Source organism: Triticum urartu, chromosome 3A (genome assembly GCF_056163025.1).
Source record: "Triticum urartu cultivar PI428250 chromosome 3A, HENAU_Tu73, whole genome shotgun sequence".
NCBI classification, from domain to species: domain Eukaryota; kingdom Viridiplantae; phylum Streptophyta; class Magnoliopsida; order Poales; family Poaceae; genus Triticum; species Triticum urartu.
In genome coordinates, this window is record NC_141875.1 from 690,849,717 (window position 1) to 690,868,829 (window position 19,113).

The following is a 19,113-nucleotide window of genomic DNA, read 5'->3' on the forward strand; positions in this document are numbered from 1 at the left end:
TCCCGGGCAGTGCTTGGTGCTGGACCTAGCACCTCTAATTGCGTGGAGTTGGCTCCTAGAGTTGGAGCCTGGGCAACTTGCCGTGCAAGGCAGGCGTCCCGGGCTGAATCCAGCTGCCCCGTCTGCGGCTTTGCAGATCAGCGTTGGTTGGCCCTGTCCACTGATTCCAACGATGAGGGCAAGCTCGTCTGTCGCGTACTATGTCGATCATTGACCACTGCCGAGACAGGCACCTACCGCCGCCGATGCAAAAAATGCGAAAAGCATTGCAGCTCGGCCTCGAGGAGTCCGAGTTGCTAGCCAAGGAGACAGTGGTGGAAACTGCCTCACCAAGGAGCAGGTCTGCGTTGCCAGAGGTTTGACCAGACTTCCCTCCTCACATGAATCCTCTGGCACCTCTGGCAATGATGACGACCCTCCATATGCTGACGGGTACGCCGACTTCGACGCCCGCTACCGTTGGTCGGAGACGGCAAGGAGGGGGGCATTGATTGCTATGCTATGTCCAGTTGTACTCCCTCCATTCCCTTATACAAGGTCACAAACGCAAATTACAGGTACCAAGGTAAAACTTAATGACTGCTTTGCAAGCCAACTTTTCTTCTCATTAACTGGGATCATTAATACGTCCACGTGCATGCAAAGAAGGAATGAGAAGAAAGTAGTACAGTGTCATTATGACTACATGCATGCAAGTATTAAACAAGTTGGTAGTACGAGGAAACATCATTAAATTTTGCCTTGATTAGTATTTTTCATAATGGCCTTGTATAAGGGAATGAAGGAAGTATGATTTACTAGTCTGTGTTAGATTTATCTACGTTGCATGAGATTGTATGAATTTGGGAGTATGGATATGAGGGAGACGGCTGCACATGTTAAGAAATGAGAGCCGAATTGGTGCTATCCGCGAATATATATGTGGTCAATTTGTCCAGTCCAAATTGGAGGTTTTTTTAGAATACTCACACACATATATCATATATTGATAGGTGAAGGGGGTGAAGAGACCCATCCACGGTTCTACAACGCGGGGAAACAACCCAAAGGTAAATCAACTACTCGCTAACACCCCACCTATACAAGCTTGCAAGCCTACCTCCTACCTCTCTGCTGAACGAGTAAATAGCATAAAACTACCACTTTTCGTGCTAGGATTCTAAAAAACCACCATTTTTTTGTTTGTGACTGATACCTACCTTTTTCTCGCCGGCTGTCTCAAAAAACCCAAATCGCCCGTTGCTAGCATTTTGAACCATTTTCTGACGGTCCGGGTCCGCCAGTCAGGCCAGTTCAGCGCCGCGCGTGACGGCGAGGCCGTTAACGGCCGTTACTCGGACCGACCGGTGCGGTCGGACCGCACCCGCTCGCTCGCTGCCTTTCTCTCTCTGTCGGCAGCATCTCTCTCTCTCGCTCCTCCTTTCCCCCGTGCTCTCTGTCTCTCCCGACGATGGCGGCGGCGAAGAAGAAGGACGACGACGAGCCTGGGGCGACAGCCAACGGCGAGGGCGGTGCTCACTCCGAGGTCAACAAGTGGCTAGGCAGCGCAAGTTTCCCGACCCAGCGCTCGTCTGGGCCACCGACGCAGGAGTTCCAGATCTCGCCGGCGTGGCGCGCGGCCTGTTGGAAATATGCCCTGGAGGCAATAATAAAATGGTTATTATTATATTTCTTTGTTCATGATAATTTTCTATTGTTCATGCTATAATTGTGTTATCCGAAAATCGTAATACATGTATGAATACATAGACCACAACACGTCCCTAGTGAGCCTCTAGTCGACTAGCTCGTTGATCAAAAGATAGTCATGGTTTCCTCACTATGGACATTGGATGTCATTGATAACGAGATCACATCATTAGGAGAATGATGTGATGGACAAGACCCAATCCTAAGCATAGCTCAAAGATCGTGTAGTTCGTTTGCTGTAGCTTTTCTGAATGTCAAGTATCATTTCCTTGGACCATGAGATTGTGCAACTCCCGAATACCGTAGGAGTGCCTTGGCTATGCCAAACGTCACAACGTAACTGGGTGACTATAAAGGTACATTACAGGTATCTCCGAAAGTGTCTGTTGGGTTGGCACGAATCGAGACTGGGATTTGTCACTCCGTATGACGGAGAGGTATCTCTGGGCCCACTCGGTAATGCATCATCATAATGAGCTCAATGTGATCAAGTGGTTGATCACGGGATCATGCATTACGGTACGAGTAAAGTGACTTGCCGGTAACGAGACTGAACAAGGTATTGGGATACCGACGATCGAGTCTCGGGCAAGTAACGTACCGATTGACAAAGGGAATTGTATATGAATTGACTGAATCCTCGACATCGTGGTTCATCCGATGAGATCATCGTGGAGCATGTGGGAGCCAACATGGGTATCCAGATCCCGCTATTGGTTATTGACCAGAGAGTCGTCTCGGTCATGTCTGCATGTCTCCCGAACCCGTAGGGTCTACACACTTAAGGTTCGGTGACGCTAGGGTTGTTAGGAAGACTTGTATGTGATTACCGAATGTTGTTCGGAGTCCCGGATGAGATCCCAGACGTCACGAGGAGTTCCGGAATGGTCCGGAGGTAAAGATTTATATATGGGAAGTTGTCATACGGTCGTCGGAAAGGTTCGGGGGCATATCGGTATTGTACCGGGGCCACCGGAGGGGTTCCGGGGGTCCACCGGGAGGGGCCACACCCCCTAGGGCCCATGCGCCTAGGGTTTGGGGGAAACCCTAAGGGGGGGCGCCCCCTTGCTTGGGGGGCAAGCCCCCCTCCCCTTGGCCGCCGCCCCCCCTCTAGATCTCATCTAGAGGGGGTCGGCCCCCTTCCCCCTTCCCCTATAAATAGAGGGGTGAGGGGAGGGCTGCATACAACATCCAAGGCGCAGCCCCTCCCCTCCCCAACACCTCTCCTCCTCCATAAGAGCTTGGCGAAGCCCTGCCGGAGTACTGCAGCTTCACCACCACCACGCCGTCGTGCTGGATCAAGGCGCGGGAGACGTCCTCGCTCCGTACGTGTGTTGAATGCGGAGGTGCCATCCGTTCGGCGCTAGGATCTTCGGTGATTTGGATCACGACGAGTACGACTCCATCAACCTCGTTCTCTTGAACGCTTCCGCTCGTGATCTACAAGGGTATGTAGATGCACTCCTCTCTCCCTCGTTTCTAGATGACTCCATAGATAGATCTTGGTGATGCGTAGAAAATTTTAAAATTCTGCTACGTTCCCCAACACGGCCAAGGCAGTGGCCAAATCCATCCACGCGGATCCAGAAGGCGGGCACCAGTGGGCCTCCTCACTTGGTGGCGTGGAGTAAGTTATACTCGACTTGTTTTAATTATTTTTCGTAGTTTATTTATGAACTAGGGTTAGGATTTGTTTCTTAGATTGTTAATGAGTTAGTTTCTTTGGTATATTATTATGTATACATTGTAAGCAATATATGAATTAGGGTTTAGGTTTGGATGATATGTTGTGCAAGTGAAACTGTTGCATACTTTTTAACTTGAAAATATGAAGAAATCTGAATGTGTTGTTTATTTCTTTGCATAGTTTGGATGATGAAGTATGGGAATTGAGGCTGCATTTTCAGGGTAGAGACAACATGGAAAGGAAGTTTTCCTTATCAGAAATGAATTACCTGTTATTGTTAGCACTTATTGAACTTGAGGGCTATGGGTTGGATGCCTATCTGTCATATGTTAAGGATGAGGGTAAGGGGTTGGAGGGGATTGAGGTTTTGGACAGTGATGAGAAGGTGGAGGAGATGCTAGATTTGTTTGCTGAGAAGAAAGTATTGAACATAACAGTGAGAGAGGCTACTGACCCAAATCCAGCAGATGCAAACATGGACCACACCTTGCTTGAAGAGCAGATTCCAATGAGTCAAGTTGGTGATCCCATTGTGTATAGTGTTTCCCAAGAAGGTGTCCTTTTCCCTGTCTCAAATTCTTCAGAGCCTCCAGTTGTGCCTGTTGATCCATATTTTAACACACAGCAGAGCTGTAATTTCAACAAGGGAAAAGAGGCAGTGGAAATTGAAGGCATTGAAGCAGAAGATCAAGATGATGATGAGTTGGACAAATCCTCTTTAGATTTTGAGTTTTTCAGGGGTGATTACAGAGGGAAGAAAATTTCATACAAGTCTTGGGCTAGGGGAGAAGATGAAGGTGGTGAAGGAACAAGTCAGCACTACAGGGAAGATGAAGAGATGGCTGAGCATTATTTTGGGGCTGCTTCTGAACCCTCAGAGTTTTGGCAGGAGCCAAATGGTTCTGAAGAAGAAGCTTCAGATCATGTGAAAACTGTGGCACAGAAGATACCTGTGAGGAAACAAGGCCCAACAAGCAGATCACACAGTGAGCCAGATCACATAAAGTTTGAAGATTTCGTGCCAGAAGCTGATGAGTTCTGCTTTCCAGGTGATGAAGGCATTTCTGATGAAGATGATACACCTAGGTTGCCTTGTGGCAGGACGAGAAAACTGAAGAAGGAGGAGAGAATATGGTATGATTCCTCTAGGCCTGATGCACATGAACAGTTTAGGATTCATTTGTGCTTTCTGAATGTGGTAGAGTTCAGAGAAGCATTGAGAAACTACCATGTTAGGACACTTAGGAACTTTGAGTACCATAGGAATGATCCAAGTAGGATCATAGCCTGGTGCTCAGATAGAAAGCATGGTTGTGAGTTTTATATTACTGCTTCTAAGATTGCCCATGAGTCAACCTTTAGCATCAAGAAGATGAATCTTGATCACACCTGTGGAGCAAGTGGAGAGAACACAAAGGTTACCATGAAGTGGGTTGCAAAGGCTGTTGAGGATACTGTAAGATCCAATCCTGGTGCAGGTGTTGAGACTATACTGAGTTATACAAAAAAGAAATTTGGAGTACATGTTCCAAAAAGTTTGGCCTACAGGGCAAGGAGGAAAGCAGTTGATGTTGTGCAAGGGGATCACAAGACACAATACTACAGGTTAAGAGACTATCTGCAGTGTGTTTTGGACACAAACCCTGGTAGTAGGTGTGTTGTGACAACAAAGGAATTTGAACTCCACCCAGCACCTACCCCAAGGTTTCATTACATGTTTTACTATCTGTTTGCTTGTAAGGAGGGGTTCCTAAATGGTTGCAGGCCTTTCATAGGTAAATCTAGTCTGTATAGTGCTTAAATAGGGATTGCATTACATGTTACTGCTTACTAATGGCTTAAAATGCAGGTCTTGATGGATGCTTCATCAAACTAAGCACTGGGCAGCAAATCCTGGCAGCAACAGGGAGGAATGGCAACAATAACATCTTCCCTATTGCATTTGGTGTTGTTGACAAGGAGGAGACAGATAGTTGGACTTGGTTTCTTACACAGTTAAGGACAGTAATTGGTAGTGGCAACAAGTTTGGGCCCTACACAATTATGTCAGACATGCAAAAGGTACAACTACTTCAGTTTGGTTTCTTACATAGTTTGGTTTCTTGCAGTATGTAATGCTTTCTCTACTTACTTCACTAGTTATTAATACAAAATCAATGAACAGGGTTTGCTCAATTCAATAGAGGATGTATTTCCTGATTCCCCTCAAAGATTTTGTTTAAGACACATATATGCCAACTTCCAATCAGCTGGGTTTAGAGGGGATGAATTGAAAAAACATCTAGACCAGGTTGCATATTCTTTCACTAAGCATGGGCATGATCTGGGCATGGAAGCATTGAAGAAAGAGAGTGAGGAGGCATGGAAGTGGTTGTCCAACATACCAGTCCATACTTGGGCCAGGCATAGAATGGATACTATATGCAAGACAGACCTTGTTGTAAACAATCTTAGTGAAGTTTTCAACAGGATGATTCTGGATGTTAGGAACAAGCCCATAAGGACAATGCTTGAAGGAATGAGGACAAAACTCATGATCAAGTTTCAGAAGATTAGGGAGAAGACAGAGACATGTAGGTGGGATATCACACCCACTTACTCTGAGACATTGGAGGAGGCCAAGAAGTGGGCAAAATATTGTGATGCATATATGGCTGGACCAGGCATTTGGCAAGTTACAAGTAGTTCAGAGAAGACCTACTGTGTAAACCTAAACAACTACACTTGTGACTGTAGGAGGTGGGATATGATAGCTGTTCCATGTAGTCATGCTATAGCAGCAATGCAGAAGGTCAAGCTACACCCTGAAGATTTTGTCCATGAGTTCTTCAAGAAGCCCCTCTACTGTGAAACCTACAAGCATATTATATACCCTGTTCCAGGACCTGATTGTTGGCCACACACCATGGGGGATGACATATCTCCTCCAGTATTCAAAGAAAAGAAGGGTAAAAAGCAGACAGCTAGGAGGAAAGGACATTTTGAGGTGCCTGCCAAGAAGGATACATCAAGAATTGGGACAATGACTTGTAGCAATTGCAATATGCAAGGTCATAGATATACCACATGTGGTGTTCCACTGAAACCCAAACTGCAGATGAGAAAGAATAATCACCAGGTATGCTTATTGATAAAGAAATTTATGTTTCATAGGCTAGGTGGTTTAATTCTAATTTGCTTTGTTAAATGTGCAGGCGAATAGGTCAGACTACACTTCATCTACCAGAGCTACTACAGGTGTGGTTCCACCACCACCACCACCACCAGCACCATCAGCACCATCTAGGAAGAGGCCTGCAGCAGCCACAGCTACTCCAGGACCAGCAAAGAGGAACAAGGCAGCTGCTTCTGCTACTCCAACACCTGCCACATCAGCACCTGCCAAGAAGACCAAAGCAACCAAGAAGGCAAGGGCTCCTAGCACATCTTCACCAGCCAAATGCTTCTCATACTTCTGCTTATCAACTACCCTGCCACAATTCTGTTCATGGTACATGTCCCACAGCCTGGACAAGCAATTCTGAAGAATTGGATGCCAGGGCTTGTCAACCCACTCAGTAACACCACAGTTAACACCTTCACTCTGCATTTGGAAATTGAAATGTACATCACTAAGTGCACTCAATTTCATAACAACAAATCATATCAGACTATACCTACGGCGCTGGACAACCATAGAAACGCCTTCCAGTTAAGGTTCCTTCAAATGCCACACACTTAATTGGCCTCATGTGGTGCATCATGCAGGTGGGTTCAGAAAGCTCCAGCTGGCCACAGAAAAGAGGCTCCACGGTGGTGTCAGGGGTCTCCTGCATGAACACATCAACAAAATAACCTTACCTCATAGAAGCAGACATGGATCACAAATTAATTCCCCAATCCAGCAAGAACCCTAACCCTAACCCTAGTTTTCAAGCATACATAAACATAGCTCAAATAGCAACCATAACCCTGCCTACTAAATAACATTAACCAAAGCTTACCCTAGCTCACCAAGATGAACACTAACCTAATCTAGCTCCTAGATGAACCCTAACCCTAGCTCAGCAGATCGAAAAACTTGCCCAAAGAGCCATGTCCATGCTTGTGATGTCGCACTCATCCTCTAAGCTCGTATCCCCGTCATTCCCGGAAGGCATGGCGGCGGTGGAGCTTCCACAACGCAAGTCGCCGCTGGCGTCGAAGAGCAGAGAGGAGAGGAGAGTGAGAGCGAGAGAGAGAGATGAGTGCGGGCCGGGGAGCAGAGTGAGAGCAGAGAGAGGGAGGGAGACGACTTAAGGCAGCGAGCGAGCGGGTGCGGTCCGACCGCACCGGTTGGTCCGAGTAACGGCCGTTAACGGCCTCGCCGTCACGCGCGGCGCTGACCTGGCCTGACTGGCGGGCCCGGACCGTCAGAAAACGGTTCAAAACGCTAGCAACGGGCGATTTGGGTTTTTTGAGACAACCGACAAGAAAAGTGGTAGGTATCAGTCACAAACAAAAAAATGGTGGTTTTTTGGAACCCTAGCACGAAAAGTGGTAGTTTTATGCTATTTACTCCTGCTGAACAAACCAGCTGACTGCTAGCTCTTCCCCTCCTGTTGAACCCAAGCGATCACAGCCTCGACGGAAGGGCAAGCTTTATTGAAAGCTTTATTGAAAACAATGTCGTTCCCGTGCTTCCAAAACTGGCAAGCAATGAGGGTCGTTAGGGTGTGGTAGTCCTTCCTAAGTCGTGTAGGCAAAGCCCTCGACTCCGTGCACCACGGCGGTCACAAATCGTTGCTCGTCGGCATCCACTCCACATTCCCCCCATGATTGCAAGATGACATTCCAAACTGTTCTTGTGAAATCAGAGTTAAGGAGTATGTGATCAATGCGCTCGGGCACTTGATTAGAAAGGGGGCAAGCCACCTGGTGTGGGAGGCCCCTCCTGGCCAAACGACATGATGCCATCTAGTCCGAAAATGCAAGTCATGGAAAAAAATCACCTCAAGGGCGCGCGAGTGTCCTAGACCACCGTTGCCGCAAGATCGTACCGACGACCAACAAAGCGTGAAAGTTGAATTGGAGTTGGAGATGCCCTTGGGCCAATCTTTTTGAAGTTATGGAGAGCAATTTCCTACCTACTGGCAATGCCATTGTTAAGTTCTCCGCTGTCACTTTTGCCGGTGCATTTGAAATTCGAGCCGCACACGTACAGATTTGTGGCGTGGCGCGTTGTGGCTTGGCCGGAACGAGGTTCGGGTTTAAGGTAAACGTCGGCATCTCCCAGCTTTCATTCGCTTTCTCTTTTCCCCTCCCCTAACCACAACCACGTAGTACAAAGATATCGCTTTCGCTTTGGCACGGAGGCATAACACAACAGCTGTGCATGGCTTGGCCACAAGCCGTCGTGGAGTCATCAAAGGTAGGTAGGAATACAATGCGCAAGCGAAGCATCGAATTGTTTTTAGTATCCCGTACGACGTACGCGACGCGACACCCTCCAACGGCAGCGCGGCATCCAGCATATACCGAGCACAATCAAGGAACATGTCAACCGGCGCATGCATTGGGCCAACTTCATCGCGCGATCCTATCATGTTCGGCCCCGTCTGTTTGGATAAAACGGACAAAGAAGGCGGCCCAGCATGCGACGGTCCGTACTCATCTTGTCCGTTTTGTGTCCGGGCCAACCCATTTCAAACGCAAACTTGCGCCGGATTTGGGTCGCGACAGACACCAAATGGACGCGCGCCTCGTCCGCGTCAAGACCGCGTGGTAGGTGGCCTCCTACCTCCCACCCGCCCACATCAATGCGCACGAGCGGGCGGCCCCACCTGTCATCCGCACGTCGAACGGTCGTCGTTCTTCTTTAAGTGGGAAGCGTGGACGGGTCGTCGTCCACACTGCCCCACGCCACCCCGTGGCCTCCTCGAAACCCGACAGCGCCGAATCCAAACCCTAGCCAATAACTCGCCGGCCGGCCGCCCACATCCATGGGCCTCTGGAACTACGGCCGCAAAGGCAAGCACGACCGCGAGGCTGGTTCCTCGTCGGGACGCCGCCGCGACTCGGTAAAGAAAGAGGAGCCCGCGTCGCCATCGCCACCACGTCGGCCGCCCGCGCCGCCCGCCTTCTCCATCGCGCCCACGGCCGCCGGCTCGCGTGATCGGCACTACATCGAGGCGGGCGTCTGCCGCCGTTATTGGGAGACGAGGACGCCGCTGCCCTGGAGCGACGTCCACCTTCCCAATAACTGGCATCTGTCGGCCGACCATGTGCTGATCCCGTCCGTCCCGCAGAGCGGCCGTGCGCGCCGCCAGGAGATCGAGCGCCGCCGCCGCCTTCTCCGGGACGACCTCTACCACGACGAGAGATACGCCCCTGACTCGACATTGTGGGACACGTGGTTCCGCGATGAGCACGACGTGCGGCGGGCGTCGTTCTTCGCCGGCACGTCGACGGGGCCGCGGCGGCCACGTGAGCCCCGAGCTGCTCCCCAGGCGCGCGGCGTACGCGGGTCCGCGGCCTGACGCCCACGCCGTCGCCGTCGTCATCTCCATCGCCACCCCCACCTCCTCGCATGACGGCGGAGGAGGAGGCCCGGCTCATGGCGCGTATGCTGGAGGACTCCATGCACACGCACGACGATCGCCAAATGGGCGGACCTCGAGACGACGATGGCCCTCTCCGCGGCCGGCGACATCGCCATCCCCGAGGAGCCGCCGGTGACCGCGTTGCACCCTGACCTGATGGGCCAGGGGTGGAGCTGGTCGTGCTCCGCTGAGCAGATGGCGGCCGCCCTGAGGGCCGTGAACTGGTGCCCCACGCCGCCGCAGTTGCCGGAGCGGGAGGAAGTAGTGCAGGCACCACCGGCCACCTTGCAGCCCGCCGCCCCCGTGCACCACGGACCGCCGGTCCACCTGTGGACGCCGCCGGAATACATCGACCTCGTCAGCGACGACGACGACACCGGCGGCCAGTGAAGACGGCGACGGTCACGACATCGACGGGCGCGGCAGGAGCGCGCAGGAGGCGTTTTTTTTGGTTTTGTGTTAATTATGAACTGGGCCGTTTAAGTGGACTGAACTGGGCCGTTTTGTGGCCGTAACCCCTATATATGTTTTATGTTTTTTTAACTGCATTTATTTACGTTTTTAGTCATTTCAATTAAGTTTTTAAATTTTTTTATTCACGTCCACCCCAGACAGGTTTTGGGGTGTGGTCGTGCGTTGGGCGCACCCACACGTTGAGCGCACCCACGATCCATCGGACAAACGCAGACATTGACGAACCCATCGACGCTTCAAAGGACAAAATCCGGTTAAACCGGACGTCCGTTTAGAGTCGCATGGTGGAGTTGGCCTTAGTTGGTGACCGGCCGGCGTGAAAGTCTGGCCGTGTTTGTACGTATTTCCGTGCAGCAGCCAGCAACAGGCCATGTGTCCGTCTGCCTAGAGGAAGAAAAAGACGAAACGTGGCGGCCATGTTTTTGGCCATGGCGTGGCCGACTCGACTCGACGGGCAGTGCCAGTGCCAGTGCGCGCGCAACTGGCAGGCTGCCTTCGCGCCGAAGCAACGCAAGCAAAAGAAAAGGCGGAACGGCTGGCCCTCGCTGTGCAGACGTTTCTAGAGAGATCGCCGAGACGTGTCAACCGCCCATAGGCCCGCCAGCTGTCACCTCCCGCGGCTCCGCAAAATAAATAGCCCCTCCACCCCTGCACCTTTACCCACACCACCAACAACAGAGATCCTCTCCACTCCTATTCGTACTCAACCCCACGCCGCAGATCGCACCACCAGCCGAAGCGATGGCCACCGTCGCGTCCAGGGCCGTGGCCGTCCTCGCCGTCCTGTCGGTCGCCGCCTTCTCCGTCGTCTCCGCGCAGGAGGCCCCGGCGCCCAGCCCCGCGTCCGCCGCCGGCGCAGCGGCGCCGTCCCTCGCCGCAGCGCTCGTCGCCTCCGGCGCCGCCTTCCTCTTCGCCGCCGTCCGCCACTGAAGCGGCCGCCTCCGTCTTCCCCGACCGTCCGCCCGTCGATGGCTACTCCTCTACATCTACATAGTACCGCCGCGTAGATCCGTTTAGAGCGCCGCTGCTGTTACCACTAGCGATTTGTTGGTTGTCCGTGTCCGCTTGGCCTGATCTGCCTGCTACTGTCGATGACGATGATGATGATTACTATCTCCTGCTTGTAGATACTTCTCACCACTGCTATTTATCCGGTTTGATCTGCTGATATGTTCGCTCCCCATTTGATTTTGATGATGCTTTTCTGTCAGTGGTGATTCCTGAATTTTGATGCTCGTGATCGTGGTGAATCTGTTTCTCACCACTGCAACAGTGCACAAGCCTATTTTTCTCTCTTGTTGGCTAGCAGAATCGTTATTTTGCTTGCTCAGTCGAGGCTCGCAGAAATGGATGTATCTAAAACTAAAATACATCTAAATACATCCATACTTGCGACAAATAATTCGGAACGGAGAAAGTACATGCAAGAGATGCTAATCTCGCAACAGATGAAAACCTAGATTTATTAATATAAATGAATATTAAATTGGAGAAGAATCTGCACATGTTTGAGTAAACATGAATGATGGGCTGATGCAGGGGTCATGGGTGGCGTGTGCTGCTCGTTTGGACTGCCTGCCGTGAATTGACCGGGGTCATTTTCTTGTTGCGATTCTCGGTAAAAAAAAAGAAAAACTTTCCCCGTTCTATGAAACAAGTGCCTTGTTACCACCATTCTACCCAGCTTAACATCAACAGTCATCACAAGGAAACAATAACAGCTAAACAGTCCATTCCATAGACAGGCAAATGCAAGTGACCATTTGCCATTTGGCCTGTGTTGTAGCGTTCCATGTCACATATTCCAGTGTTTGTTTCGGTCGATAATTGCCAATGCAAGCTGTGAGCATTTGCTGTGTCTGTGAACCGTGGGCATGTTTGCCCGCCCTCCATTCGCATTTTCATTTGCTGTCCTTTTGCCACCATATCGCACCATTAAAACTGCTAGGAGATTCAGACTAAGAAGTCGTTCCGTTTCAGTTGGCACTATGATACGGTGTACCATGCAAGCGTGTCCATGAATTTCTTTGCACATACGAAATCTGGTCAAATTAGCATCACATCACATAGTTTGCCATAACTATGTGTACAATGCAACAAATTTGGGTCAAATTAGCATCACATCGCATAGTTTGCAGTGTGATATATAAAAATCCAAATATAAGTTTGCTCCGATTAAGCATCACATCACAAAAAGGTTTGCTATGAACTACTCCCTCCGTAAACTAGTATAAGAGCGTTTAGATTACTAAAGTGCAAAGTCCATAAAAAGTTGTAGGGGGTGTGCATCCACGGGGAGAACCTAACATGCTGCTACTGTTAGTTCCTGATGAAGCTCTTCCCCTCCTGCTTCTGCGCGTCAACGGGGGATCTTCTACATCGACCCTAGTAGATACGGCGGCCAGGGCATCCCGCGCCACCACGCGCCCGCCTCCCATGTAGGATGATGGCGCCTCCACCTCCCCAGGTCACCATCGCCTCCATCGCACCCAAGGCCTCGCAAACATCGTCATCAATCTCGCTCCCTCTTGAGCAACATCTCCGTGCATCCCTCATCCTTGTCGTCCTCGACCCCTCGTCGCGACAATGTCGGGATCTGGTCGGGGACAAGCCTCATCGTCAGCGCAAGGCCATCTCCGAGGTCCGAGTGAGCGGTGGAGAGAATTCAGTGTGCTCTGTTCGAGCGGTGGAGACAAATGGAGAAGAGGATAGGATAAGGTAATGTTTGGGACGAAGCCTAGTTTTACCAAACGAGAAAATAGGTTGACTTGGTTACTATAAGATTTCTGTCTAGAAAAACTTTAGGAAACAAACTGCCTACCGCTTCATTCTCAACCGCCCAGGAGAGGCGATTTGGCACTCGTTCTGTCCGGTCTGTAAATAGGTTTAGGATAGGTATGTCGGATGACGGCGCTCGTTCGATGCAGACGCCGCCATCGCGAATAAAGTTTTCCGGGCCACTGCCTCGACGGCATTCTTCAACGGTGTTGAGGAGCCACAGATTTGTGTTTGAACAAGTTCTCCAAGACGGCGGTGGAGTTCTTGCTTTGGTTCTTGTTTCTTCGGCTCCGTCCGCGTCGCGCCGGCTGCGTCTCCAGCGCCGTCGCAGAGCCGAAAGTATGTGTCTTGGAGTTGGCTGACGCTCCAATGCCTGTCTTGTCCAAGGGATGGTCCACAAGGAGATTTGGCGTGGAAGATGGTTGCTGGTTCTTAAGTTTTTTGGCGGCTCTGCCATTCGAGAACTTTAAGACCGCGATTCAAGATGTGTGGAGTATTACTTGGGCCGACGACCCACATCGACATGTGCGATGTTACTTGTGACGGCGCCTGTTCAGAGGCGGCTCTGCCATTCGAGAACTTCAAGACTGCGATCCAAGATGTGTGTAGTATTACTTGGACCGACGACCCACATCGACATGTGCGATGTCACTTGTGACCGCACCTGTTCATAGGCTCATAACACAACTTGGTTGCTATGGCACTATCTTGGATGTTGGCAAGTTTCTTCCCTCCGGCGAACGCTCTGGCGACGACGGCGACTGGATTCTTTGGCCATGACAGTGGTGGATGCAGGAACCCAAAAGATCAATTTTCAACCTTTTATTTTTATGGGGTTTTCGTAGATTTTCTTGTGTGTTGTCTCTCCGGGCTGTTCTAGAGAGATGTTCCTGCTTTTATGAATCTATAGATGATACTCCTCCTAGAAAAAAAGATTCACGTCTAGAATCAACGGTTAGAAGGACGACCCAAATTATTAGAATCTGACTTTTTTTTTATCATTTTGAAAAATACAAGTCTTGGTGCCTAAGAGCATCTCCAGCCGTTGGCCCCCCAAGCGCCTCGAAAAATAGTCGCCTGGGGACGAACCGGCGGTAAAATCGGCCTGGGGGCGATCGGGTTCCCAGCCGACGCCCTCAGGGTCGGCCCCAGGCGCCTGTTTTAAACTTTTTTGAACATCTATTTGACTAAAATTCGGCGAACGGGGCAAATATTCGGCGAAACAGTGCATTACTTCGGCGAACTGAAATAGTTTTTTACATAGATAAAATACTTAAAAAAATAAACACGACTACAGGCCGAATAACGTGCTGAGAGAGGCGACGTTGCCGCCGTCGCGTTGTCCTCGTCGTCCTTCTCCTTCACGCGGCCGCCCCTGCCGGACCCCTGCCCGGGGTCGCCCTGGCGGATCAGTGGCAGCGCGTCGTCGTCGTCGAGGACGACGACGCCTCCTCGTCGCGGCGACGGCGCCGAGCGGCGAACTGCTCTAGGGCGAGGCGCTGGCGCTCCAACTCCGTCCACGCTCAGTCTTCGCGCGTCCACTTCAAGGCCGCCGCGTCGTCTAGCCCTGGCTCCACCTTCACGCCGGCGAGCCCTGGCTCCATCTTCACGACGGAGAGCCCCGGCTCCGTCTTCGGCTTGACGAAGCAGGGAGGAGCCGAGGAGGAGGCGCGTCCTCCCTCGTTGATGACGACGCCGAGAGAGAGAGAAGGGAGGGTGAGGTGAGGTGGGGCCAAGGGAAAACGACTGTTAAAACGGTCGGTTTCTTTGCCACCCGCTGGCTGACGACAAAGAAACCGCTAGCAGACGGCAAAGAAACTGGCGGTTAGGTTGTTCTTAAAGTCCACCACCCATCATCTTTGTCGTCTGCTAGCAGACGGCAAAGACTCTATGCCGTCAGCTAGCATACGACAAATAGAAGGCTGACGGCAAACACCTTCTTTGCCGTCCGCTCATTCTTTGCCGTCAGTTAGCATACGACAAATAGAAGGCTGACGGCAAACACCTTCTTTGCCGTCCGCTCATTTTTTGCCGTCAGCTAGCCGACGACAAAGAGCTGGCTGACGGCAAAGATCCCGATTCCAGTAGTTATCTTCGGGCACCCAACGAGGATGGAACAAAGAAATTGATGGCATCTAATAAGAGGGGAGACTGGCCTGGCATGCTAGGTAGTTGGGCTTGGAAAAATTGCCCAAAGGCATGGTAAGGAATGTATTGTGGCAAGTCTCGTGATGCAACAATTTGTGCTAGAGGTCGTAGCATCCGAGGATTTATGGATTTGGCATTGCTTCTTTGGTATGCCGGGCACTCTCAATGATATCAATGTGTTGCAATGGTCTCATTTGTCTGCTAGGCTTGCTAGTGGTGATGCTCCTGCTTGCAACTACACTATCAATGGACATGAATACACAAAAGGATACTATCTTGCAGATGGTATATACCCTCCTTGATACACATTTGTCAAGAGCATCAAAAATCCCAAAACTAAAAACAATGTGAATTTGCAAGGGTGCAAGAGGCAGCCCAAAAAGACATTGAAAGAGCATTTGGTGTTTTGCAATATAGGTTTGCCATTGTCCGTGGTCCTGCTCGCTTTTGGGATAAAAGAACCTTGAAAAATATCATGACATGCTGTGTTATCCTTCACAACATGATTCTTGAAGATGGGAGAGGAATGAACTTGGAATTTTTCTACGACAATGTGGGTGGCCGTGTCAAACCAGTTAGAGACCCTAACTGCAGCTCTTCCAGCTCTTCCAGCTCTACAGTCAGTCACCATTGGCGGTTGCCACGCTCCTCCCCCTCGACCACTTCGGTCCTCTCCGAGCAGGTGACCGTGCAACGGCGCAGCCATGCCGTCATTCTCCTTCCTCGAGCTTTCGCTTTGCTTCCTCTGCTTCGTCTTGTTCTACTGCTTCCACGTCAGGTCCAAGCGCAAGAACCCGGCGCTCCCGCTGGACTGGCCGCTGCTGGGCATGCTCCCGGCGCTTCTCGCCAACCTGCCACGCCTACACGACTGGGTCACCTCCGTCCTCGCCGCCAGCACGCTCAGCTTCCGCCTCGCCGGCCCCCCGCGCTCGGGTATGCAGCTCTTCTTCACGGCTGACCCGGCCAACATCCGCCACGTCCTCACCTCCAACTTCCCAAACTACCCCAAGGGCCCCGAGTTCGCCCAGATCATGGACATCCTCGGCGGCGGCATCTTCAACGCCGACGGCGACTCCTGGCGCCGCCAGCGGGCCAAGGCGCAGCTGCTCATCTCCGGGTCCCGGTTCCGGGTATTCCTGTCCCGCTGCACCCGCCGCAAGGTCGAGCGCGACCTGCTCCCGCTGCTTGCCCGCGTCGCCGGAGCCGGCGCCGGTGAGTGCGACCTGCAGGACGTGTTCCTCAGGCTCACGTTTGACACCACCACCACGCTGGTCTTCGGCCTCGACCCCGGCTGCCTGGCTGTCGGCTTCCCCGAGGTGCCGTTCGCGCGCGCCATCGACGACGCCATGGACGTGCTCCTCGTCCGCAGCGTGCTCCCGCTGTCGTGGTGGAAGCTGGTGCGGCGGCTCGGGGTCGGGTATGAGCGGAAGATGACGGTGGCCTGGCGCGACATCGACCGGTTCATCGGCGACACGATCGCCAAGCGGCGGGAGGCGGTGAAAGCCAGAGGCGGAATGGAGGACTCGGCGGACCTGCTCTCCTCCTACATCGACGACGACAAAGACGACGACGATGCGGGCGCGGTCGTCGACGCCTTCCTCCGCGACACGACGATGAACCTCATGCTCGCCGGCCGCGACACGACCGGCTCGGCGCTGACCTGGTTCTTCTACCTCCTCACCAGGAACCCGGGCCTGGTGTCCAAGATCCTCGCAGAGCTCGACACCATCAAGACCACCGCCACCACCACCCTGGACTGCATGGTGACCTACGACCCGGACGAGCTTGGCCGGCTGGTGTACCTGCACGCGGCCCTGTGCGAGTCGCTCCGGCTGTACCCGCCGGTGCCGATTGAGCACAAGGGCGTGGCCGCCGCCGAGGCGCTGCCGAGCGGGCACGAGGTGCGGCCAGGGGACAAGATCCTTGTGTCGCTGTACGCGATGGGGAGGATGGAGGCCGTGTGGGGCAAGGACTGCCGGGAGTTCCGGCCGGAGCGGTGGATCGGGGAGGACGGTAAGCTGCAGTACGTGCCGTCGTACAGGTTCGCCTCCTTCAACGCCGGGCCGCGGACCTGCCTGGGCAAGGACATGGCGTTCGTGCAGCTCAAGACCGTGGCGGCCGCCGTGGTGAGGAACTTCGAGGTGGAGGCCGTGCCGGGGCACGTCGTGGAGCCCAAGATCTCCATCATTCTCCACATGAAGAACGGCTTCAAGGCCAGGATTAAGAGGAGGCAGGTGATGAACAGCTGATTCAGAGTAACAAAGTTAGCCTGTGTGCCCGCTCTCTGTCTCCATCGTAACAGGCTTATGACTGTTTCGAATAAATATCTACAAATAATTTCCTCTAGAAAAAGTCTATCTACAAATAATGGTACCTGGTATATTCGTGAGATCTTAGTAAATCTCAGAGACTTGTTATGTCTGTCGATGCTAGATTCGTGAGATATTACATGAAGATGCAATTTTTTCTTTTTAATTATTTTTTCTTTTTAACTACATATTATGTCACTTGATTAGGACTTAGTTTTTTTTTTGAAAAACACCTGTCCATATATTAATTAATTAAAATGTCATTACAATCGTTCATAACAGCAGGCGCCACACATGACGGAAAATTATTAAAAAGAAAACCATCACATCTATTATCGAAACTAAATTTACCAATCTCATGCGCTACTGAATTGGCCCTTCTATTTATTTTTGACAACTTGAAGTTTTCCAAAAGCCTGATGATGCTAAGTGCTTCCTTCGTAAGGTCTATGAGCGAGAATCTGTCACAACTTTCATTTGGTAGGAAAGAAGCCACGAACGCACAATCGGTTTTCAAAATAATAGGCATGTTAAGAGAAATACCGATATAAAGTCTAGCTAGGTATGCTCGAAACTCCGCTTCATCCACACCAGAGCATAACCCAATGAAGTCCCAAGATGAGACAATGATATCACCCGTACAACTCCTGGCCACCACCCCAACGCTCGCGGCACTTAAACTCTCCACAAAACTTGCATCGACATTGATCTTGATATGGCCAAAAGGAGGCGGCTGCCACACCTCTCTGGGCCTCACAACAGTATTACCTGCACCAAAACCAACCACCACCTCTTTTCCTTTGTAATTGGTGATTACCTCATTTGTAGGCTGACACGATGAAAATGCCGACCAGTAACTTTCCAAAAACATGGCAGATCCTTTAACAATTTCTTTTCCTTCCCCAAAAATCAAATCATTCCTCAAGTACCAAGCTCGCCAGAAAAGAAACAAGACGTGTTCCCTTTGCGAACAACCTAACCGGTCTAAAAGAATACGTAACCAGTCAGGCCTAGAATAATTGAAAGCCTCTTCCCTTGGCAAATTCCACACTTTCCTCAACGCCAAACGAAGTGCACGAGGCTTTGGGCAAGAAACAAGAGCGTGGAAGGTACTCTCATCCTCAACCCCGCAGATAGAGCAAGTACGAATGGTAGCTTGATGATGTAAAACTCTATTAACCTGAACCGCCAGGCTATCAGATGCTGCACGCCATCCAAAGATTCTAATCTTTTGTGGGACGTTGGCCTTCCAGATAATATGCCATAATCTCCTTTCTCCGTTAATAGCATTACTGGATTGCCCACCATTCTCTTTCTGGTCCTTAAGCTTTAGCACCGGATTGTACGCACTTTTCACAGAAAATAATCCATTCTTTTCAAAGTGCCAAGCAATGAAATCACCATCCCTTGAGGATTGAATTCGCAACTTCAATATCTCTTACGTGTCGTGATGATAAAAAAGATGCCT

The 19,113-nt window shown here is 51.2% G+C and overlaps 2 protein-coding genes and 1 pseudogene across 2 annotated transcripts; all 3 read left to right on the forward strand.

Annotated features, from left to right (window-relative positions):
* Nucleotides 1-1,450: 1,450 nt before the first annotated feature.
* On the forward strand, nucleotides 1,451-6,900 carry LOC147981687 (uncharacterized). The gene is made up of 5 exons (XM_087516050.1): nucleotides 1,451-1,642; nucleotides 3,597-5,151; nucleotides 5,226-5,437; nucleotides 5,541-6,494; nucleotides 6,571-6,900. The coding sequence occupies exons 1-5, from the start codon at nucleotides 1,451-1,453 to the stop codon at nucleotides 6,898-6,900; spliced, it is 3,243 nt and encodes a 1,080-aa protein (XP_087372176.1).
* A 2,436-nt stretch (nucleotides 6,901-9,336) lies between these two features.
* On the forward strand, nucleotides 9,337-9,873 carry LOC147981688 (uncharacterized). The gene has a single exon (XM_087516052.1). The coding sequence runs from the start codon at nucleotides 9,337-9,339 to the stop codon at nucleotides 9,871-9,873; it is 537 nt and encodes a 178-aa protein (XP_087372178.1).
* A 6,152-nt stretch (nucleotides 9,874-16,025) lies between these two features.
* On the forward strand, nucleotides 16,026-17,673 carry LOC147981689 (alkane hydroxylase MAH1 pseudogene; annotated as a pseudogene).
* The last annotated feature ends 1,440 nt before the right edge of the window (nucleotides 17,674-19,113 follow it).